The 25,570-nt window shown below is 41.9% G+C and overlaps 1 protein-coding gene across 1 annotated transcript in view; it reads left to right on the forward strand.

Moving 5' to 3' along the window:
* The window catches only part of LOC135085952 (transcription elongation regulator 1-like), a 96,030-nt gene that overhangs the window by 18,180 nt on the left and 52,280 nt on the right, over positions 1 to 25,570 (forward strand). The window contains exons 18-24 of the mRNA XM_063980736.1: positions 1,193 to 1,300; positions 3,681 to 3,917; positions 4,589 to 4,684; positions 5,676 to 5,788; positions 12,771 to 12,915; positions 14,551 to 14,640; positions 18,759 to 19,017. Coding sequence (XP_063836806.1) covers positions 1,193 to 1,300; positions 3,681 to 3,917; positions 4,589 to 4,684; positions 5,676 to 5,788; positions 12,771 to 12,915; positions 14,551 to 14,640; positions 18,759 to 19,017 — 1,048 coding nt within the window. The remainder of the gene's footprint in view (positions 1 to 1,192; positions 1,301 to 3,680; positions 3,918 to 4,588; positions 4,685 to 5,675; positions 5,789 to 12,770; positions 12,916 to 14,550; positions 14,641 to 18,758; positions 19,018 to 25,570) is intronic.

Genomic DNA, 25,570 nt, shown 5'->3' on the forward strand with positions numbered 1-25,570 from the left:
AGACGCAACTAAGGGACCGGCTGTCGTAAGAACCAATCTTCTCTCTTTTGTTCTTTTTATTCTACGTTTGAACTTGAACTTATGCCCGTTTTCATAAGAGAAATTTAAGTTTTCAAAGGGGTCACTTAAAAAATAGGGATTGATGGTGAAAACGGGCATTAGACCTTGAATTGAAATTATTTTAAGTTTATGCCAGCTTGTCTGGTATATTACTGAGGCTTGCAGGGCTCCTAAACGCTATTTACGTTGTTTCGGGTCTCTGTCACCGTTGCACATGCTGGCATTTGTGCTTTGCGTGGGGGGATGGTAACATTCGAAACTTCGGATAAGGTTTTTCGGAGTAACCCATACACAAAACGTCAGACAAAAATTCTCACGTGTTGTGTATTGAGCACTGACTGCAGACTTTTTGTCGGTCGATAGTTTCAACAGCTTCTTATTTTGTATGATGGCGCAAGTAAACTACACCGAGACGTAATAGTGTCAACACCATCTCGGTTACTTTCTCCGTGCGTCGCCCATACCTCGGTGTACGGGCTCGCGCTTCGTCTCGGTCAATTTTCCGCGCCACGAGGATTCGCCGATACAAAATAAGTGTAATGGTGCGTCCAGACTAGGCGCACCATAATGTAAACCAGCGGTTCCCAAACTTATTTTGTCTACTGCCCACTTTGAGAATAAATTCTTTTTAGCGCCCCAATAGGTAATCGAGTGTCAAGTGCTCAGTCGGTGTCTAAGAGTCCTCCTAGTAGATGACGCCTCCCAAGCCTCTACACAACGTCCCGATTTTTTTTTCTGGGTCTCTTACCGCCCCCCTTTAAGTCTGCAGCGCCCACAAGGGGGCGTTATCGCCCACTTTGGGAAAGACTGATGTAAACACTAGCTTTCCGCCCGCGGCTTCGCCCGCGTGGAATTTTGTCTGTCACAGAAAAACTTTATCGCGCGCGTCCCTGTTTCAAAAACCGGGATAAAAACTATCCTATGTTCTTTCCCGGGACTCAAACTATCTCTATGCCAAATTTCATCAAAATCGGTTGCGAGGTTTAAGCGGGAAAGCGTAACAGACAGACAGACAGAGTTACTTTCGCATTTATAATATTAGTTGGGATTTCACTTCTGTCAAGGTTATGGCGGAATCAAGGGAGATGAGGATTAAGTTTATACCTTTATTTAATTGTGTATTTGCTCGCAGTGGACGCGGCTCTAGCGGCCAAGGAGAAGGAAGCAGCCAGCAGCGTCCTCGCCGCCGAAGCGGATGAGATGCCTCCTGGGGAGGCGGCGCCCGGTACTATGCCGCCCGGTAAGTTGGCTAACGGGATTATTCCCACCTCTCGTTCCCACCGCTGCAACTCCTGTGTAGCCAGGATCTACAGCTTGACCGCCAATAACCCAACCAGTGAAGGTCAAGTTTGTCTCGGGGGAAAATTAATCTGCCATTGGACCCGCAACGAAATTAATCAGGAGAACATAGGAGGAGTTCGAAGTTAAGGTTCGACTTCCCTCCATTGCAAAGTGGAAGACAGGTGACAAACAAAGATTTAACAACCTTTAAGAAAAGATATACACCATGGACAATAAATATCAATGAGGATCAGTACTGTTGTAGAAAATTTAATAAAACTAGTATCTACGTTAATCTGTAAGACATAAGAAAGATATATCTTTTTGAATTATCCAAATCGGACCATTACTTACGAAGATATTAAGTAATAAACATAGGCCGTTTTTGCCGCTAAAAGTCAACGTACGCTAGGCCGCGTGACGTCACTATATCCGAATCGAGCGCAGCCGGCGTACTATTGGGACGGAAAATATTTTTTTCCAGCTAATCTATCAGTTTTAGAAAAAATCTTTTAATAACATTTATTCATCAAAATAAAGTAACCTATCGACCAGTAATTTTTAAAAATAAAAATTGTGAAAAATAAGTATCGCTATGTCCAAAAACCACATTTTCATAGGATTCGATGCAATGCGGAGACGCGGTTGGGGTGAGTGTAACTTAATGATTGTTTGTATTGAACATAATAATACATAATATGATGCTAATAACTGGGTATTCTGGTCTGGGGGGAGGGGATAAGTCATACCCAGCTGATAGCCTGGGGGGAGGGGCAAGCCTTACCCAGCTTCTGGCCTTGGTGGGAGGGGGGGAGAGGCAAGTCATACCTAGTTTCTGGCCTGGGGGGGGGGGGGGGGGGTCAAGTCATAACCAGTTTCTATGGGCTGGGGGGAGGGGCTAGCCTTACCCAGCTTCTGGCCTGGGGGGAGGGGGGGGGGGGTGGTCAAGTCATACCCAGTTTCTGGCCTGGGGGGGGGGTATGTAATACCCAGCTTCTGGTCGAGGGGGACTCATACCCAGCTTATGCTTATGGCCTGGGGGGAGGGGCAAGCCTTACCCAGCTTCTGGCCGAGGGGGAGGGGGAGGGGTCAAGTCATACCCAGTGTCGGGCCTGGGGGGGGGGGGGAAGTCATGCCCAGCTTATGACCTGGGGAGAGGAGGGGGGCGGGGGAGTCATACCCAGCTTCTAGACTAAGATTAAATAGATTTCCAGGAGGGAGCAGCTGTCCTTTCCTGCAGCAGCTAGCCCGCCCATGGGAACGGCGAATAGATAGGTAGGTAGGTATTGCGTGTACATCGAAATGATCTTCATAGCAATGTCTTGTAGCCTAGGCAGAGTGTATCTGTATCTGCCTCAGCTATACCTTATTGTTACAAGTAAATAAATTAATACTTATACATTTTTATATTTTACTTGGAAGAAGATATGACTCTAACAACACTTATGAACACTTTATTTGAATAAATCGCCAAATATACCACCGCGGAGACCCCAATCGCGTCTCCGCGTTCCATTGAATCGTATGAGCGTATGGATTTTTTGCGTTATTTTTCACAATTTCTATTTTTAAAAATTACCTATCGATAGCTTACTTTATTCTGATGAATAAATGTCATTACAAGTTTTTCTCTAAAACTGATAGTTTGGCTAGAAAAAAATATTTTCTATCCTCGCAGTACGCCGGCAGCGTTCGGATCGGATATAGTGACGTCATCGTCCCCGCGCCGGGCGGTCAGTGAACTTTTTTAGTAATTTGGCCATAACTTCGTCAATTTTTGTCGTAGAACAAAAATTTTTGGACTGTATTAAGGATTTCTTAGCCCTATAAATCTGCATTCACAGCTAAAAATCGAAATGATCCTCATTAAGGGAAAAATCGCTTAAAAGCACGAAAATTTCGGTGTACTATGTGACCTGTCTGTATAACTGTGTGTGGTCTAAACTGAATAAATATTTTTGATTTTGTAAATGTTACAGGAGTAGCAATCGGAATCTAAAATACACGTGCAAAATCAATAGGAAGTTCCGAACTTTCCGGATAGGGAATTCAATCTTCGTAACATCGTCACTAGTTTTGCCCGCTTCTCTTGCGTAAATTCGAGAAAACTTAAATAGAAAGACACGGGTCTTAACGCGACATGTAGTCTGCTTGTGACCACGGCTGCAGCATCGCAGCCGAAACGTCGAACTGTGAGTACATATGTAACTCATTAATAAACGTCGCGTTAAGGCTTAAGACCCGTGTCTTTCTATTTAAGTCGAAATGGAACGCAGAGGTTTAAAATCTTAAATTCGAGACAACATTAACTAATTTAATTCTCTTTCTCTCTCCCGCAGGCAGTATGGTGAACTACGCAGCCATGGCAAGCCAGCAGGCCATGGGACAGCCACCCATGGCAGGCCCACCGGCCATGGCAGGACAACCGCCCATGGGACAACCGCCCATGGGAGCGCAAGCTATGCCGGGACAGCAGTACGGCCAGCCCGGCTACCCAGGCTGGCCTGGATGGGGCGCCTGGCCCCCGCCGCTAGGGCCCCCCGGGTCGTTGGCCCCCGCTGCCCAGACCGCCCCTGGTGAGTGTCCCACGCCTAACAGCTAGTCACAGGTTTCTTTACAGGTGGCTGTGACCCATGCCCACTAGTGTCCAACAGGATCTCCCTACAGCAGTGGTTCCCAAAGTTGTCTGGGCTACGACTCATATAATACAAGTTTCCAAACTCGGGACCCACCTACAGGAAATTTCGCCAGCTGCCCCAATGGTTGGATCGGTAGAGTAGTGTGTCGTTCTACAGGCAGGGTAAAGAACTCAGTAAAACTCATTTATTTCTGTAAATAGGCTTAAAAAAAGCACTTTTACACTTCCCAGTATTAACCCTACCACTGCTTCAGGACAATAAATGGGCCAGTGCTGAGAAGAAGCAGCGCAAGAAACTCAGTCACTATTCAAATGTTCTACAGGCAGGGCCCACTCAATGTTCGCTCGCGACCCACCACTGGGTCCCATTTCCTCTAGCTTCCTACAGGTCTCCTGCAGGCAACATGGGTCCCTCATTTGCTAGTGTCCCACAAGTCTCGCTACGAACACCATCAGAGTTCCACGGCCACTATTATAGATACCTGTGGCTCTAGGTGACATGATGTACTACGCAGCGATGAGAGAAACCACTAGCTCCCACAAGACTAGTGACATGGTGTACTAACCAGCTATGCCGGGACAGCAATACGGCTTAACTGGCTATCCCAGGCTGGCCCGGATGGGGCGCCTGGCCCGGATGGGGCGCCTGGCCCCCGCCGCTCGGGCCCCCCGGGTCGTTGGCCCCCGCTGCTCAGACCGCCCCTGGTGAGTGTCCCACGCCTAACAGCTAGTCACAGGTTTCTTTACAGGTGGCGGCTGTGACCCATGCCCACTAGTGTCCCATGTCCATAAGTAACACTGATGGTGCTCGTCAGTGTTCCAAAACCACTAGCTCCCACAGGTCTCCAGCTGATATTTTGAACAGTACAGGTTGTGTGTCGCCCACGGATGCGCGGTTATATGAGGAGCTAGGTTAGTAATTGCACAGGGGCGCTACATATTTTATCCTAGAGACAGCTCTGGTCAGGCTCCCCAGTGTCCCACCAGTATTCCGCAGGTGTTCCACGTCCACTGGCTTCATAGCTTCATAGTTTCACAGCTAGCTTCCAGGTGACATGATGGTGCAATGGATGGGCAGTGTCTCACGCCCACAACTTCCCACAAGTCACTACGAGTACCATTAGTGTCCCATGCCCACTATTTTTCTTTCTTGTGCTTCTTCTTGTCGGCTCTAGCTCCCATTTATTATTTCAAAATGGGCTGTGTGAAATCTCTTCAGTAATTGCTGTCTTTCCTGAACACTATAGTCCGGGCTTTTTCAAGGCGAGAGTAAATAGGCATTTACAGGGCAGATATGTACCATCCTAGACTGCATCTCACGTAACACCAGGTGCGATTGCGGTCAAATACCTGCCTTGTCATGCATAAAAAATGTTTTTTGTTGTTTAGGTTTATATTTTATGTGCTTACTGTGTCAATAAAATATAAATAAATATCCTTGGACATTTTACACTGCGCTTCTAGTCCCAAACTAAGCAAAGCTTGTACTATGGGTACTAGACAACGGATATAAACATACTTAAATACTTTTTTTTGTAAATACATACTTATTATACATAGAAAACACCCAGCCCAATACAAACAAATATGTTCATGCACACAATTGTTTGTACTGTGCGCCAAACACTACACCAAACGGCCGACGAATAAAGCCTTATTCTATTTTTTTATGTCTGACCTATATTTTCCTGTGTAGGCGCGGCCACGCAATTGCCGGCGGGCGGCGGTCTGCCGCCGCAGCTGGGCGTGCCGCCGGAATTAACCGGCGAGGCACCGCCGCACATGCCGCCGCCGCATAAGGAGGAAGTGGTGAGGGAATTTGTACTACTTTTTAGGTCGTATTTCAATGAAGTATACGAGAGGTATTGTATTTGCGCACACCCTTGAAGCCACGATAGCCGAACGGTGATGGGGTCGGACTGGCCGACTCGTGATCCGGGAAACGCGGGTTCGGTCCCCGCCGCCGCTCGACTATTGTGGTGAGCTCAAGATACAAGCATATTATTTAGCTTAATACGAGGGGCTGACGGGAGTATTAGTAATTAGTGTAATAACAAATCCCTACTATAGTCTTTTTCACGTAAGATGATCCGTATGACACTTCAAGGTTATCCATATTACGCATACTACATTATGCAGAATATTTTTGAAAAAATATTTGTATTTTATTAGCAATATAATAAAAAAAAATAACTACCTTGTCTTGAAATATATAGTAAAATCTGAGTGTATTGATTATATTTTAATTAAATACGATGTAGTAAATACGATGTGGGTTCTGGGGAAAATTCCCAGGGGCATGGCCCTATGCCACCCGCCGCGTCGCAGGTTGCGGATAGCGAATCGGTCTCCAGATATGGAGGCTAGCTGCTTTGGCAGTCGCGGACAATTGGGCGATCTATCTCGAGGGGTGCTGGGAAATACTCGTGGCGAGGATTTTTCTATAAAAAGGCACTAAACCCAATGACGGAGGATGACAGTGGCGAGCAGGAGCCGCCACTCAAATCAAAGCTCTGACCCGGGGAGACCTACCTCGTTAGCCCTGGAACGGCAATTGGTCTAGGAGATACATACTCCGAAATTAAAGTAACCGCTGCCTTGTGGAAAGATGTTGGTTCATCAAAGGCTAGGGCGTCACCCCGATATCCTGATGTGTAGTGCCTTGGGAAAGCACTGCACTATTCTCCCAACTACTAAAAATGAGAATGAGTACTAATAATGAGAATTTTTTGCCTTGCGAACCGGTTAGCACCCGGCGCTTGCAGGTACCCGGGCCTGCAAGTGAGAAATTGGTTACCGAAGACTGTAAGAGGGTGGGTACCCAGGCCCCCTTACCAGTAAATGCTACTGGTCTAAAAGAAAGCCACAAGGAGCTAGTACAGCAAGTCTTCCACCCTGGCCTATTCCTGGCCAGACCCAGAAGTGTATCCCTGAGCTCCATAGCAGATACTCAAAGCCAGATTACCATCTCCAACAATGAGGATACCGAATCCGAAAACTCGAATCCCCCCAAGTGGCAGAGAGTTCCAGTGCTACACAATGCCAAAAAAAGAAAAGCGGTTTCTTCACCATCGCCAGAAAGAATTATAGTCACAAATCAATTCAGCTCGCTTCCTGTAGACCCAGAGGAAAATAACGAAAGTGAAAACCCTCCCAAGATCTCGAAACCACCTCCTATAATCCTTTATGGAATTGAAGATCTCTCTAAGCTCACTGAGCTACTAGAAAATGTTGCCAGCAAAACCGACTTTATATACAAAATAATTAACAAAAACCAACTTCGCTTGAATTGTGCTGATGTAGAAGTATATAAATCCATATTAAATGTTATCCGAGAGAAAGGACTCATTGGACACACATTCAACAGAAAAGACACCAGACCTTTTAGAGTTGTTATTAAGAATCTTCATCACTCAACGCCTATTAGCAGTATAATAGAAGCTCTTGAAGAAACAGGGAACACAGTTATTGGAGAGATAATAAATGCAAAATATGGACCTGAAAAGAAACCCACCTCCACATTTTTTGCTACTCTGCAACAAAACCCCAACAACGAAGCCGTTAGGAGCATCAAATACATTAATCATCAATCAGTTGTCATAGAACAACCACGAAAACGAAACACAATTATTCAGTGCCAAAAATGCCAGCAATATGGACACTCCAAAAACTATTGTATGCGACCATACCGCTGCGTAAAGTGTGCCCAAGGACATAGAACAGCAGACTGTCCTAAAACCGATCGGAATACTCCTGCAAAATGCGCCCTATGCTTTGGTGCACATCCAGCCAACTTCAAGGGTTGCGAGGTATACAAGGAAATACTATCCAGGAAGTCAAACAAACAGGCACACATAAAGGCTAGAGGAAGAATAATACAATCGGAAAACACAGATAACCAGCAAGTGTTAGTAAATCGGACACTTGGTGCTAAAACCGACAGAAAGCAAAAAACACAACCTCAAGAACTAACAGACAGCAACAGAAATGAGAGAGTAAGTTACGCAGATGCATTGAGAAGGAATAAGAACGAAGAAACAACAACATCAAATAAAATCGAAGAAATGCTCCTCAAACAAGCAGAAAAGTTTGACATCATATTACAACAAATGAGCACGTTAATTAACCTCATAACAACCTTGGTAGCTAAAATTTCACAATGACTTCGTTAAAGATGGCTGCGTGGAACCTAGACGGGCTATCTCCAAACTTAGCTGAGGTAGAGGTTCTTTTACATTCACACAACATAGACATCTTACTGGTGTCTGAATCCCACTTAACTGATAAAAGTAGTATCCGTATACAGAATTATAACATTTACACTACAAACCATCCAGACGGCACAGCACATGCAGGTGCTGCCCTAATTATAAAGTCAAATATTAAACATTATGAATTGCCACAATTTAAAAAACCACATATACAAGCAGCATCGGTTGCAGTAGATGACCAGGATGGAACATTTAATGTGGCAGCCATATACTGCCCCCCCAAACATACTATAAAGGAAGAGCTTTATAATGAACTGTTCAACACACTTGGAAAGCGCTTTATAGCTGGTGGTGACTGGAATGCAAAACATGTACACTGGGCCTCTAGACTCACCAGCACGAGAGGAAGAGAGCTCAAGAAATCTATAGACAAGAACAACTTGACTGTAATCTCGCCCACTGAACCGACCAATTGGCCGACTGACCCTAATCGCCTTCCTGACGTCATAGACTTCTTCATCGTCAAAGGGCTATCAAGATTCTCTCATGACATACAAACTTGTTTGGACTCTAACACTAATCACGTTCCGGTAATCCTGACTATCGGCAATACAGTTCTAAACATAGAACATAAAGCAAAACTCTACAACAAGCGTACCGACTGGAACTCTTATCGGGAATTGGTTCACGAAAAACTGGATATGAAAATAGATCTGAAAACCAAATCAGATGTTGATAATGCTGTTCGTAAAATAACATCAGTCATTCAGGAATGTTGTTGGTTATCCACGCCTGAAGATTCAAACAGACATCCACAGAGTAAAACGTACTCTGATTTGATAAGGCAGAAGATACTTGAAAAAAGAAGGCTACGTCGAGTATGGCACACTAGTAGACATCCAAGCGACAAAAAGAAGTTGAACAGAGCCATTCGAGAACTTAAGACACTCATAAAAGACGCTAACGATGCTGCACTGGATAAGTACTTGGAGGGCCTGTCAGCCACGAAAACGACCAATTATTCACTATGGAAAGCATGCAAAAACATTGATAAACCAAAACATCAAAAACCACCTTTACGAACAAGTGACGGTCAGTGGATAAGAACGACTCAGGATAAAGCGGAAACCTTCGCTAAACATCTCAGCCGAGTGTTCACGCCAAATGACGCTGTAATGAACATGGATGAAACTGAAATCGCATCAGTACTGAATCAAGATTTCCAACTTGATCTACCCCTGAGACTGGTGACACCAAGAGAAATACATAGAAACCTTAGGTCGCTCAAAAACAATAAAGCTCCGGGGTATGACCTCATAGACAAAAAGGTCCTACAAGAGTCCCCTCGTAAAGTGGCTGTGTACCTAACAATGGTATTTAACGCCATAATAAGGATTGGATACTTCCCAGACCTGTGGAAGGTATCGAGTATCATAATGATCCATAAACCTGGGAAACCTATTCACGAAGTCACATCATACAGACCAATCAGCCTCTTGCCGATAATGTCAAAGCTACTTGAAAAGTCTATACTTCAAAGAATGATGAAAGTGATAACGAAAAGATCAATAATCCCGGAACATCAATTTGGCTTCAGAGAAGAACACGCAACTATTGAACAGGTACATAGAGTGTGCAGAGTAATCAGATCTTCAATGGAGAAAAAAGAATACTGCTCATCTGTGTTTCTTGATATCCAACAAGCCTTCGATCGAGTCTGGCACAAAGGCCTATTGTGTAAGATCAAATCAATATTGCCACACACATTCTACGGAATCCTGGAATCGTATTTGTCTGACAGAATCTTTCAAGTGAATGAGAATGACTGCACCTCCAACTTCTATCAAATATCGGCAGGAGTCCCCCAGGGTTCTGTATTGGGACCAATCCTATACACCCTGTACACATACGACCTACCGCAGAGCCCAGAAGTCACCGTCGCAACCTTCGCTGATGACACGGCTTTACTGACATCCTCCAAATGTCCTATCGAAGCTTCTCGAATCCTGCAAAACATCCTGAATGAAGTTCAAAAATGGCTGGCCAAATGGAGAATAGCAGTCAGTGCATCCAAATCGGTGCACATAACCTTTACCCTCCGTAAAGGAGACTGTCCTGCAGTTACCCTAAACGGCGTCCAATTACCACACCAAGAAACTGTAAGATACCTGGGCATGTACTTGGACCGTAGACTTACGTGGAGTAAACATGTAAAAACCAAACGAGACGAAATTAATCTAAAATACAAGGGTCTCTATTGGCTGCTGGGGCGCAATTCAAAACTATGTTTGGATAACAAGCTGCTCATATACAAAATGATTCTGAAGCCCATTTGGACCTACGGCATCCAGTTGTGGGGCTCTGCAAGTGCCTCTAACATCATGATAATTCAGAGAGTGCAAAACTACATCCTGAAACAAATATCGAATGCACCATGGTTTATAAGAACAACAGAGCTGCACGAGTTATTGAACGTGCCTATGGTGAAGCAAGAGATAGACACCCATGGAAACAGCTACAAGCTAAGACTGTCAAAGCACCCGAACCAGTTGGCTGGGCAGCTCACTATCCCAGAAACCATACGGCGGCTTAAGAAGCGGCGGGATATCTTCGACAATGAATTAGTCTGAAAATAAACCTGAGATTAAGAAAAATAAAGGCCTGTTTCCGCTGGGAGCAGTGCTCTAAATGACGAAAAGAATCCACCCCATCTGCTTATAGTTTTTGAGGACTGATCGCATGATTAAACCATAAAACAAAAAAAAAAAAAAAAAATACGATGTAAAAATATCATTTATTTCATGTACGCAATGTGTGAAACGGAATAGATTTAGTGCTGGGGTATTTCTTGTATAATAAAATCGATTATTTCCGCGGTTCATTAACACTAGAGTACACGCGTGGCCTACTATAGTAGACCAGGGTAACATTTTACGCTATAACTTTTTAAAAATTTGCGCCAGAGAGCTGGCATTCCAGGAAAGCCTCGTTTACTAAATTTGTCAATAAGCCAGAAAAGCTTGGGTCACTAACGTCTGCGCATTTTTCTAAAATTGGCCGTCAAAACTGCGGGTCTACTCAAAAGCCCGAAATCACTCGACAAAAAAAATATGGAAGACTTGCAAAAAATGGATTTACTCCATGTACCAGGTAGTAGAAAGTCTTGAATACTATGAAAGATAAAAAACAAATCATATTTTTTCAGTAAATATTTTTTTTGCTAACATGGATCTCAGAGTGCAATTTTGGTCCAAAAAATTTACAAATTTTAAATCCGTTTATAATGTTTGACCCCAAATAGTTTTATAAAGAAACTTTGATTATAAAATAACTATAATAAACACTTTTATTATTTACATAGTAATTTTATTCATAAATAGCTTACAAATTGATTTACAGTGATTTTAAATTGGCTTACCAGAGTAGGCCGCGCGTGTATTGGTGTAAAAAAAGGGGCGCGTGTACTGTAGTGTTAATCGATTGCAGTGAATACTTAGTTATTAAAAACATCACAAAAATCAACTATATTTTTCGATTATTGACTTTAATAAACGCATTAAAAATAAATTAATGGTTTTTAATTTAAAGAAACAGAACCAGTACTTTTTAGGAATCGTTTTTTTGAACATGAACCATGAAATTTGAATATTATCAATAAAAAATTGTTACAATAATATTTGTAATTGTAAAAAACATGTTTTTTGTTAAATAACACCTATACAAAATATTTCTCTAAAAGTAGGTTTTACTAACTCTTCGAAAAAAATCGATAGATAAATCGCTATGGTTTAGTTATGTGACATCTCTAAATCTTTCAAACTCGAAACGTCATACGGATCATCTTAGGTGAAAAAGACTATCCCAACTAATATTATAAATGCGAAAGTAACTCTGTCTGTCTGTCTGTCTGTCTGTCTGTCTGTTACGCTTTCCCGCTTAAACCTCGCAACCGATTTTGATGAAATTTGACATAGAGATAGTTTGAGTCCCGGGAAAGAACATAGGATAGTTTTTATCCCGGTTTTTGAAACAGGGACGCGCGCGATAAAGTTTTTCTGTGACAGACAAAATTCCACGCGGGCGAAGCCGCGGGCGGAAAGCTAGTAATATTATAAATGCGAAAGTAACTCTGTTTGTCTGTTTGTCTGTTACGCTTTCACGCTTAAACCACTGAACTAATTTTGATGAAATTTGGCATAGAGATAGTTTGAATTCCGGGAACGGACATAGGATAGTTTTTATCCCGGTTTTTGAAACAGGGACGCGCGCGATAAAGTTTTTCTGTGACAGACAAAATTCCACGCGGGCGAAGCCGCGGGCGGAAAGCTAGTTACTAATAATCTTTTAAAAAAAACTTAAGAACCCTTAATAATCCCTTTTTGTTTTAATATAACTTGATCAATAACTCGGACAATATTGTATTGACAATCGATGCAATTTAAAGATTATTCATTAGGGTGTGTTGACAAGTCAGCTTCTATCCGGTCCTACGTCAGACCAGTACTGACCTTAGTATCGGGCCGGATTGTAAAGAAACCGGCTTCTCATCACACGCCCTTACTATTCCATTCCCTCCACAGGTGATCCCCACAATCCCCCCGGAACTCATAGCCTTAGCCGGGGAATGGACGACGCACCGCGCGCCGGACGGCCGTCCCTACTACTTCAACAGCGACAAGCAGGAGAGCGTGTGGGAGAAGCCTCAGTGCATGAAGGATCTGGAAGGTAAGACCATTCCCACCTCTGTGTAACCAGGATAGATCCTTAGTGGGAAACGGGACTATTCCCACCGCTGCAACTCCGGTGAAGAAAGATTTGGAAGGTAAGCGGGACTATTCCTACCTCTCGTAAACAGGACTATTCCCACCTCTCGTAAACTGAACTATTCCCACGTCTCGTAAAGGAGACTCTTCCCACGTCTCGTAAAGGAGACTCTTCCCACGTCTCGTAAAGGAGACTCTTCCCACGTCTCGTAAAGGAGACTCTTCTCACGTCTCGTAAAGGAGACTATTCCTACCTCTCGTTCCCACCTCTGTGTAGCCAGGATCTACAGCTTGACCGCCAACAACCCAACTAGTGAAGGCCAAGTTTGCCGACTTATTCAACAGCGACAAGCAAGAGAGCGTGTGGGAGAAGCCGCAGTGTATGAAGGATCTGGAAGGTAAGGACATTCCCACCTCTAGTTCCCACCGCTGCAACTCCTGCGTAGCCAGGATCTACAGCTTGACCGCCAATAAAAACCCTTACTACTTTAACAGTGATAAGAGAAGTCGCAGTAGTGCATGATCTGGAAGGTAAGCGGGACCATTCCTACTTCTCGTAAACTGGACTATTCCCACCTCTCGTAAACTGGACTATTCCCACCTCTCGTAAACGGGACTATTCCCACTTCTCGTAAACTGGACTATTCTCACCTATCGTAAACTGGACTATTTCCACCTCTTGTAAACTGGACTATTCCCACCTCTCGTAAACTGGACTATTCCCACTTATCGTAAACGGGACTATTCCCACCTCTCGTAAACTGGACTATTGTCACTTCTCGTTAACGAGGCTATTCTCACCTCTCGTAAACTGGACTATTCCCACCTCTCGTAAACTGAACTATTCCCACTTCTCTTAAACGGGACTATTCCCACCGCTGCAACTCCTGTGTAGCCAGGATCTACAGCTTGACCGCCAAAACCCAACCAGTGAAAGTCAAGTTTTCCCAGAAAATTAAGTTGTCATTGAACTCGCAAAATTAATCAGAAGAACATAGGAGTTCGAAGTTAAGGTTCGACTTCCCTCCAGTGCAAAGCGGATGACAGGTGACATAACAAAGGTTGAGTAGCCTGTGAAATCTGGAAGGTAACTGGCAGATAATTCCCAATAGCATTAAGTGTTGGGATTTCTACTAGCGAAGGACGAGTATTTTACTTAGAGTTTTGAACTTTTTCAGGAGCACAATGAAACAATACTTTTGACCGCAGCCATCTTTTTTTTATTATTGTTCATAGACAACAGAGTAACACCAAAATCCACACTTTGGCCATAGACACATAACGTTCAGAAATAATTAACTTTTAAATATTCAACATTAAGTTCGCCGAATCTACCAATTTTGTGGCATTAGGCCCAGAACAGACGGTGAAACGCAACTGCAACGAAACTGCAACTTTCTGATGATTCTTATGAATGAAACTGAAAGTTTCAAACTGGTCGCGTCATGTGTGGTCTCTCAACGGACGCTATGGCAGAAACTTAGATGCAACTCAAAAGTAACTAGCAGTTGCAGTTTCGTTGCAGTTGCGTTTTACCGTCTGTTCTGGGCTTTAAAGTAAATATGCACTAAAATTAATTAAAACAATATTGTTTTAGAACTTCAAACCAAGATCGCATTGGCCAAGGGTGAGAGACCTCCAAGGAAGAATAAGTTTGACCTCAACATCGATGAGAGTACACTAGAAGGTGAGTTTACTATTATGATTCACTATGATTCGGAAGCCGTGTGGTGACGGCAGAGTAGAATACATTTGTCACCAACCCCTACTCTTCCCGCGGGTGTCGTGAGAGGCGACTTAGGGACTACACCAGCGGTTCCCGAATGGTGGTCCGCGGAACCCTGGGGTTCCGTGGAAAGGCCGCAAGGGTTCCGTAAAAAATATTATCCCGCGTTTCGTGACCGACGTTGTTCGCTCGCACCGACTTGTTTACGCACAAGGGAGGGGCAGGGCGTGCGGGCGGAGTAGTACGGGGGTTCCGCTAGGAAAAGTATAATCAATTAGGGTTCCTTGGCAAAAAAAAAATTGGGAAACCCTGGACTACACATCAAACAGAGAACGGGCAGAAGCGCTCTCTGAAAAACATCAATCTTTCAAACTGCGATCTCCAACCCGCCTGCCAAGCGTGGGGATTATGGCAAAACCCTTCACTATAGTGGAGGACGCTCATAGTCCAGCAGTGGACTGTTGATGATGATGATGATGATGATGATGATGATGATGATGATGATGATTCGGAAAACGGAGCGTGGGACGTCCTACTAGGTGGACGGATGACCTCATAAAGGTAGCAGTAAGGCGCTGGATGCAGGCCGCTACCAACCGTTCGTTCGTTTTAGCCGAAAGACGTCCACTGCTGGACAAAGGCCTCCCCCAAGGATTTCCACAAAGACCGCTCGCATCCAGGCACCTCCCGCGACCTTCACCAGACCGTCGGTCCACCTAGTGGGAGTAGGGTTTGCTCCCGGGAAATCCCGGTACTCATTTTTCCCGGGAATTCCCGATAATCTAATCCTTTATCTAGTTCCGGTACTGACGATGCAATTCCCGAGACTTTCGGTACTTTCGGGACTTCAATAATTTATTTTTGAATAACAATTTTTTGACTAGATGCCATCATCTTTTTACGTACACACTATCAACAAATGAAAAAATATTAATAATGTTCCTAATTCATTACTATCCTTTTAAGACTGATTGTTTTATCTGATTGTACTTAGGTACTACTTATTATTTCTTATAATAGCGTGTTTTTTTATAAACCTAATTTAGTTAATTTATGTTTTGTCCCTAACTCTTGTCGCTGCCAGTATTTAACATTGATAGAAAGTGAGAAAACATATTTTAAATAACCATTCACGTGGGTACCGAAATTCCCGAATTTCCCGGTTTCCCCGGTACTGGCTTAGACCTGGTACCGGTAATTCAGTAACACTCCTTAGTACCGGGACTTGCAACCCCTAAGTGGGAGGCCTGCCTACGCTACGTCTTCCTACGCTACCAACCGTGCGATGTAGAAATCATTCGGGGAGGTCTATGTTCAGCAGTGGACGTCCTGTGGCTGAAATGATGATGATCCCCACTCTTCCAGTGGATGTCGTAAGAGGCGACTAAGGGACAAACATGCGAACATCAGGCCTCCCCAACCCGTCTGGCCAGCGTGGGGAGTGTAGGACAAATCCTCCATTTGCCTCTGGTCAATTAGAGGGTCAGGCTCCTGCAGTGGAGACTGAATGAACTGATGATTAATACATGATGTTGTCGTTTAGACAAGCAATGCTGAGCGAATATAGTAGCGCAGTGGCTTGATAAGCTGCCTTAACGAAACTATTCCCACCTCTCGTTCCCACCGCTGCAACTCCTGTGTAGCCAGGATCTATAGCTTGGCCGCCATATCCAACCAGTGAAGGTCAAGTTTGTCCCGGGGGAAAGTTAAACTGTCATTGGACCCGCAACGAAATTAATCAGAAGAACTTCGGAGGAGTTCGAAATTAAGGTTCCTTAAGCATGTTTCTGGGCTCGATTCCTGGATAGTTCTGTTATTCTTTTTTATTTTTGCTGTGCTAGGGATTTTTTTTGTACTAGCGGCCGCCCGCGACTTGTACGCGTGGATCCCGTTTTACCCCCTTAGGGGTGGAGTTACGTTAAATCCTTTCTTAGCGGATGCCTACGTCATAACATCTACCTGCATGCCAAATTTCAGATCACTATGTCAGGCAGTCATCTTTGAGTTATTTATACAGGGTGGCCAAAACAGTGAGGTCTAAAAGAAAAATTTAGATTCCTTACATCAAGGTGTACCTAAATCACCCCCATGTATGTAATACGATTGTGCTTAGTTTAGGAGATAGAGTTAATTTTGTGATATTTTAAAATTTTATGACCTAGTAGGCTTTAAACATTTTTAACTTTTTTTTGGGTTGACTTTTTTTAGATTTCTTTTTTTCGACAGATTTGTTATTAATTGCAGATGTTTGAAAAAAAATAATCACCTTCCTATCTTTGATTCAAGATACAAAAGTTTTGCTAGAAACATTAAAATTATGCTTTTATCAGAACACTATCAAATTTTCAACTTAAAAGTTTAAGTAAAAAAAAGAACTTCCATAGGTCCAAAACCATTTTAAAAACTGCGCCGTTTTCTGAACATTCATAATAATACAAAAAAACATGTACTTAATGGGCCACTATTTCCTGTAATCGGTCCACTAAAGTGGTAAGTCGGAGATTCCGTTACATGTTTTTGACTTTCTTAGAGTGAATTAATATTGGGAATCCTCTAAGTTTACATTACGTAGAACAGATTTAGAGCAGTAACTGGACAGAACATGTTTTTATTCTCAACGAGGAAGCTCTTTCCCTTCATCACACCTGGCGGAAACTGATGATTAGGCTGAAGGTGGAAGGGAACTTCAACTACTAAGGAACTATGGCTTCCTACCTCCAAATGCCGAAAGCAAAACTTTTGTATCTTGAATCAAAGATAGGAAGGTGATTATTTTTTTCAAACATCTGCAATTAATAAAAAATCTGTCGAAAAAAAGAAATCTGAAAAAAGTCAACCCAAAAAAAAAAGATAAAAATGTTTAAAGCCTACTGGGTCACAAAATTTGAAAATATCACAAAATTAACTCTATCTCCTAAACGATGCACAATCGTATTACATACATGGGGGTGATTTAGGTACACCTCGATGTAAGGAATCTAAATTTTTCTTTTAGACCTCACTGTTTTGGCCACCCTGTATTTAGATTGTGCAACCATTTCTCATCTGCAATCATGCAAAGCGAAGTGATTATAATAATGATGATTATAAAAACAGTCCGCAGAAAGTGGCATTGGGCAGATCGTCGTTGTCGTTCTAACACTGCCTGAAGACTGCAGACTTTTAGTCGGTCGAAAGTTAAGCCAGCTGCTAATTTGTATGAGGCTTATAGCTCGTAGAGCTGATGGCCGCTGGGGCAGGAAAGTTCTTGAGTGACGACCACGAGCCGGAAGACGTAGCGTGAGCTCCCACTAGGTGGACCGACGATCTGGTGAAGGTCGCGGATGGTGCCTGGATGTGAGCGGCGCAGGACCGGTCTTCGTGAAACTCCTTGGGGGAGGCCTTTGTCCAGTAGTGGTCGTCTTTCGGCTCAAACAAACGAACGAACGAATTGGCCGATATTAAATCTGTGTAATGTGCGTACTAATGAGGGTTTTCGCTAATGAATAATCCGCCAGATGGCAATACGTAGACGCGAGGTCCAAATGCTGCATGATTGGTTATTTTTGACATGACATTGACAGATATGTCAAAATCCACCAATCACGCAGCAGTCAGACCCCACATCCACGTCCCGCCATCTAGCGGATCTTTCATTCGCGAAAACCATCATTAAAAGCCGGAATAAATTATCGGCCGACAAAAAGGTTGTAGTCTTCCGAGTGTCCTTCCGAGTGTCTTATACAATCGAACCGACAATGCCAGCCTGTTTGTGTTGTGTGCCATGTTGGGAGACCGTATGAATGATACAAGAGTTGTAGTTAGTCTCTGATATTAATCTGTTTATTAATGTGAACTGCGTGACTATTTATACGATATAGATCAAAGGTAAATGACGTCACAGCATCAGCACTATACGTGATAAATGTGCTGACACTGTGAACGTGATCAAGATAAGATATGAAGAGATTAAGTAAGTATTGTGCATACCGGCACATGTTGCAACCCTACAAGAAAAGCAGCGCCATCTCTTCAAATTCCCAACTAACCCTACCAAGCGCTACGCGAAAGTAACAACCCTTCTAACTCACCACAACTAGCGATTCCGCCGCCAGTGATAGACGTGGATGCCCACGACGAAGCGGTGGCCGAAGCGGAGCGGAAAGCGGCAGCGGAGCGCGAGCGAGCGGAGAAGGAGCAAGCGGAGAAGGAGCGAGAGAGGGAGCGAGCGGAGCGGGAACGAGCGGAGAAGGAGAAAGCGGAGAAAGAAAAAGCGGAGAAAGAGAAAGCCGATAAGGAAAAAGCGAAGCAAGATAAGAGTCGGCCGATATCCAGTACGCCGATCTCCGGCACGCCTTGGTAAGTGTTTGTATACTTATTAGTGTGAATCGTTTGGAAGAATTTTAATCGAAAGGTTAAGCTTTTTGAATTAACATTAACATCATCATGCTAACAGTTTTGCTAGACACAGGTTTTGACGGCGTCAAATTGTTCGTGACATTTAGTGACCAAAAAGTTCGCAACACGTCTTTGTTGCGATGACGGTTTTCGCGAATGAAAGATCGCTAGATGGCGGGACGTGGATGTGGGGTCTGACTGCTGCGTGATTGGTGGATTTTGACATATCTGTCAATGTCATGTCAAAAATAACCAATCATGCAGCATTTGGACCTCGCGTCTACGTATTGCCATCTGGCGGATTTTTCAATCGCGAAAACCCTCATTGGAATAAGGTTGGGTTGTCAATTTTTTGGCCACAGGTGTTGCGAATTAATTGACCCTGACAGTAATAATTTAAATTCTAACATTTTATGCCTCCAGTTTTTTTGTTTGAGTCAGTTAATGTCTAGTTTTCGATCATAGTGATTTAATTGCAATTTTATTTGGTACTTGACATGCGTTTATTTGTACAGAGTCCAAACGTGTGTTAAGTTACTTTAATAATAAGATTAAAATGTGATTAGAAATTCATAAAAGTTTGCACCAATAGACTCTGACAGTTTGTCAAAAGGTAAGTAGATAATTACGTCAAATATCGGCGACATTAAACAGATTCAACTCTTTTATTGTCTTTAAGTAACGAGTATTTCGATTTCTCTTTTTTTTGTATTTAAGTCACTAAAGAGAAAGGTTTGTAGTTCAGAACAAAGCTAAAAAATCAATCAATGTCAAGCATAGATTATAGCATAAAACCTGTGACGAGTGTGAGAGATTGAATCGATTCGTTGTCTTGTAACTTCAGTATCGATGTTTGAGGTTTTGTTCCCCAGTCGACGAAGCACATGATGTCGTGCCCTGCGTGCCCAAACAACACGCAGGAAGATTTAATGAAGGCTACTGACAACGCCACTCTTGTGGCGGAGTTTTGGGCTGACGCTGTGTAGGATTGTTGTCGACACGACAAGAAGTATCGATTTTATCTTTGCGAAATTGCCAGGGTCTATTGTCGCGGACTACTATAGTTCCAAAATACTGGACTGTCCTATCGATGACATTGACAGTAGGGCGCCACCGTCAATACCGGATCGCTGGTTCAGATTTTTGCCATGTTGGAAACCATATAGTTGAACGATGGTAGCGCCCCCCTGTCATTGAGTTTGGTGGGACAGTTCAGCGTGGGTCATCTATAAATGACATTTCGCACTCAAACTTCAATGACAGCTGTCAAACTCTTGACTCAAACTCAAAACGAAAGGTCTAACCGGGATTTGGTGATTGTACTAACACTGGGGTTACCACAAAAGATCATGCATTCAGGACAGTTCAAATCGGCGTGTATGGGATTTTGTGAACGTGTGAGATCGCGTGTCTGTTGTACGTTGAGGTAGTGTATGTGGGCCGTAGGGCGAAACGGAAAGCAGCGGTGGAGAGGGAACGGGAGAGAGAGGAAGCGGAGAAGGAGCAAGCGGAGAAGGAGATAGCGGAGAAGGAGAAAGCGGAGAGGAGAGCCAGGATGGACAAGACGAGACCAGTGGCGAGCATGCCCATAACTGGGACTGCGTGGTAAGTTGCAACCTTCGTGGGTAGTCACTGGTGCCTGATAAACTGGCAGATAGTTTATAGGTAGCTGATTGGTGGTAAAGTCCGGTCTGTGAGCACGTAGAATTTTGTCCAATGACCCCTAGCTACCCATCCTTATCGCTCTCACGTAATTTTGTTGCTGTCGCGCTCACACACTCACTGCGGGCGCGCGTCGCACAGTCGCGACAGCAATATAATTACGCGCGAGCGATAAGGATGAATAGCTTGGGGTCATTGGACAAAATTCTACGTGCTCGCAGACCAGACTATAGTTGGTGGATTTTTTCTGCAGGATTGTTGTTTAAATGGTTGCCTAATTTTCAGGATGGTTCCTCTCATGATTATAGACATTTTTTACTATAGCCCGTTTCCTATATTCAAGCCTTGTCCAAATCCAGATTGCAACTGTCAAATTTTATTCAGTTTTTAGATTAAATATCCACAATTTTCGCTGTAATATTGTTTAAATAGTCATTTGAATGATATGAAAACGTAAAACATCGAAAACTTCAGATATTTTGACCAAAAACATTGAAATTTGACAGTTGACGGACGGATTTGGATTAGGATAGAATATAGAAAACCAGCAAATGTGATCAATCGTGAAATTGAGATGAGAAAGTTGCTATAAATTCTGTTACGGTGATTTTTTCTCACTGTATGTAATCATTGATCCCATAGATAAGACTTATCACCATGAGAACTTTTCCCGAAAATTAAATTATTAATATTTGACAAACTCAGTTACATGTTATGTCCATAATTTCAAAAATTAACCTTGTGCAGAAGTAGTTTATGTGTCAGATAAGTTGCTAATAGTTTATCAGGCACTGATGATGATGCCCCAGTCTATTAAATGCATGCGCCTGACCAGGCACTGTGCGTTCTAGCGGTGCGAGTTGGAGACGGCAGACCGCTGATCGCAGGTGTCATAGGACAATCGGTCTACAGTGTGACCGCAGTGCTAGACAGACAAATACGCTCTGTGTACGGTTAAATAAAATAATACAAGTTCGAAACAGCACTATTTATAAATCAGAAAATGTATTGGCTAGAACACATAGATTGATTATGACTTCTCGATGATTTTTTTAAAGTGTACCACAAAAACGCAAGATTTGAATTTGCCGACATTTTGCCACTAATTTGATGGCAAAACCCGGAAAAAATAATAATTTGACAACTGGGACTTGGGGTTACTAATAATAGAGCATTTTTAATGTGGCAAAATCATTTTGCAGATGAAAATTATCTGATCATTCTAGAATTAATTAATTGTCTCATTTTGCCTGTGGTAGCGGTCTGCGGTCCTTCAAGTCGCACTCAATCACCGCCACACTTTATGTCGCCAGTCGCTGTATTTCGTCTATACGAATAGGGATGTGCGGTGTTGTGACGTATCAAAAAGTGAATAATGACGTTTCTTCATTCCTTTCTTTTTTAATCTTTTCTGCTTGGCCAATTGTTAAGGCAGAGAATGCCTTATGGCATAAATAAATAAATATATTGCAATTTAATTTTAAACATCTTTTGGGTCCAAATCGGCGTTGGTACACTGATAAATACTTCTATCCCGTTTATTTTTAATCAAATGTCACTTATTGTCGATGATACTGAATAAACATTTTTAATACTTTCTTTCTTTCTTTCTAAAACGTGTAAAAAGACGTAACAAGTTTTTGTTAGCGTCATGTTATTGAAATTGATGATGTTACATTCCATTAAGAAATCGTTAATCGAAAAGAAATTAAAAGTTTTTTGACATTTGGTGTAGTTGTAATACAAGGAATTCCCTTTCGACCTAGAGACCAATTTGGTTTATTCTTTGTCCCATGAAAATAATAATTTTGTATTTTCTTCCTCGGATAATGCGTTATTCGGATACATCACAAGATATCACGCACATCACTAGCGACTGGGTACCTCAAGTGTGGTACACAAGCTACACTGCTTCGGGACGAGAATGTGGGCCGCTGGCCAGTACAAGCTTAGTAGATTGGCCGAAGTATATGAATGTTTAGGACATACAGGGTGTCTAAAGAAAGAATTGGTGGGGGGGTGATGGAGAAGAGATTGTGGAATACAGGAAAAGTTTAGCACAGAGATGTATGTTTAGCAAAAACTATTATTTACCTACTTATTTATCAGGTAGTTATACAATTTGAAACCTTACTGTCTAAATAATAAAATTTATTAATTAGCAAAACCCCGTTTTTTCACTCGCTGAAGAAGCAATTCGAGGCTCATTCAGTTGAATGTAAGTCTAAGAAGGCGTACTTTATTTGCATTTTGTAATAATAAATGTTTGGATATTTTTTTCTGTATTCCATAATAGATTTAAAGTCACCACCCCTGATGTTTTCTACTATTTACGCCCTGTATATTGCCATAACAAGGTACACTCAACAGCGCACATATCATAACAATAATCACTAATCACTATTATTTCTCTTCGAATAAGAGCGATGTCATTGTTAATATGTTATATTATGTGCGGTTGTGTACTTTTTATCGATGTCACCGTAAAATTGTGAAATCCGTCAGATTATAATTTGACATACTATCGGCAACAGTGTTAACTTCCCATTGCCGGTTATGTCGTCTTTTTCTATCGCAAAGTACAACCATTTGATGAGAGCGAGAGCAAAGACAAATGGATAGTTAACAGTGTGGCCGTGTGTACTTCGATTACAAACTAACCTAACCTTACCCACTGTTAGTTCACAATCTCACGCGTTACATTATAAATTGACGGAGTTCACAATTTCACGTTGACATATAAATGGCAAGATTTGTTGATCGTCTGTATGCCGAAGGTAGATCCACGCAAAATTTAATTGTATTGCTATCATTGTGTATGGATTAAGGCATACGAAAGGTAGATTTGGATGATATATGAAAATTACTATGGATGCTTATTGAGAAGAATTTTGTCAAGTTAAATTCTCAATACAAGCTTTGATATCACCCACCTTCTGGTTCCTGGCACATTCGGCTTTGTGGAGGTATATTTACGTTGCGGGGCGTTCGTGGGGCGTACGACTATAAGACCCGGAAACTCCCCGGTTACACTCGTAAGAGTTATAGTCGTATTACTCTGTTAAAGTCATATGCCCCGGTTAAAGTCGTACGCGCTGATTAAAGTCGTACGCCCCGCGTGCGTCACGTGACTAAATATACCAGTAATAATCAAAATTTCAGCTCAAACTCCAGGAAAGTGTTTCAAAATTCAAGGATCAGGTGAATGTAATAGGCACGATGACAGATGAGATACTAAATAAGTAATCTTTTATTTTGATATCGAATAGCTCACATAAAAAGATTTGCTTTTGACAAAGATTTATGCAAAATGGCTGCCTAAAAATAACGTAACTGAGTTTAGACTTTGTTCTTTTTGAGTCTAAAAATTTGATTTTTCCAATAATCACTAGGAGATTTTACGAAAGTTTTAATTATTGAGCGTTTTTCTTCATGAAACTAAAATAAAAAATGTCATCATGCCTATTAGAAGTTATTACGTTCAGTGCAAATCCAAAAATCCGCACTAGTTTATACATAGTTTAATAGTGGAGTACCTAAAAATGTTGCCAGTATTTTCTTAAAATATAATGTCCTCCATTATGACATTTTTAGTATTTTTTTTTGTCAAATATGTCAAAGCAAAGACCAGTTATTGTTTACATAATACTGAAGGTGTGACAGTCTTTTGAAAGATCTGTGGACACCATAAATATTTATGTGTCATTGAGAAAAGGACGATTGAGAGAAAATGAATTCCGTGAACTCCCTGGCTTTAGGGCGGATTTTCGGACTAGGGTGGCTAAACGGAATAACTCAAAAAAGCTTGTAAAAATAGACGAGTTTTGAAGTAAAAAAACTCAAAATCATGTAAGTTGGAAGCCTATGGTAATTGTAACCATATTTTGTAGTAGTAAAGCAATATTACTAGTATCATAGGGGAGAGTTCGGTATATTGTACCGCCGGGTAAATTGTACCACCCTCATATTTCGTAAAGTATTTATTGAATGTCTGTAATTGCAACACTCAGCGATACACAACTAAAATCAATTAATATCGGCCATGTGGTTTTTGCCGTGACAACAAACACGTGTGTTTTATTTTGAAAAGTATTTTTTCATTGTTTTCAAGTAACTTTTGACAATACATGTTTAGATTGTAATTTTGTTAAATTTAATCACAGGGTGTTTCTAATATATTATTTAGAAGCGTAAATTAGTGTGGATTACAATTATTTGAAACATTTTTCGGTATTTATAAGCTATATTTTTTACCGATTTTTTAAAAGCACTATCACCTAGTCGGCTAAATTGTACCACATCAAGTTGTATGGAACTTTACCAAAGGATTTTGAAATTTTTTTTAGTAAATTATATTTTGAAGTTATAATAGCGTAGTTATGTTTGACTAACAATAAATGAAAGCAAAAGACTGGCAAAGTAGATTAGGTACAAGTGTGCGTTACGATAATTGGAATTACAAAACTTGTACTCAAAATCGTGATAACGTGTAAAACAATATGGATTGTCTATGTTATTAACTACTGTTCCTCTTCGTTTCCTAATTTGTTAAGAATGTATCGTATAATATTTTGCGATAGTTTTTTTAAAGGCTTGAAATTTATTGAAATCCAATTTAGTAACCCTGTGGTACAAATTATCGAACCGGTTGGCTAAATTGGACCGAAGCTCTGAACTCGTACTTTGTTGATTTGTGCTAAATATACAACAATCATGTTAATTAATACTTAGGAAATAGTAAGTTGAATAATGTATCTTTTATTATATACCATGGACATTAGCAAAAACAAAAGAAAACTATGTGTAAAATGGGATTGAAAAAAACTGGTCCAAATTAGCGGACTCTCCCTTA

The sequence above is a fragment of the Ostrinia nubilalis genome, chromosome 30 (assembly GCF_963855985.1).
Source record: "Ostrinia nubilalis chromosome 30, ilOstNubi1.1, whole genome shotgun sequence".
Taxonomy (NCBI): Eukaryota; Metazoa; Arthropoda; class Insecta; order Lepidoptera; family Crambidae; genus Ostrinia; species Ostrinia nubilalis.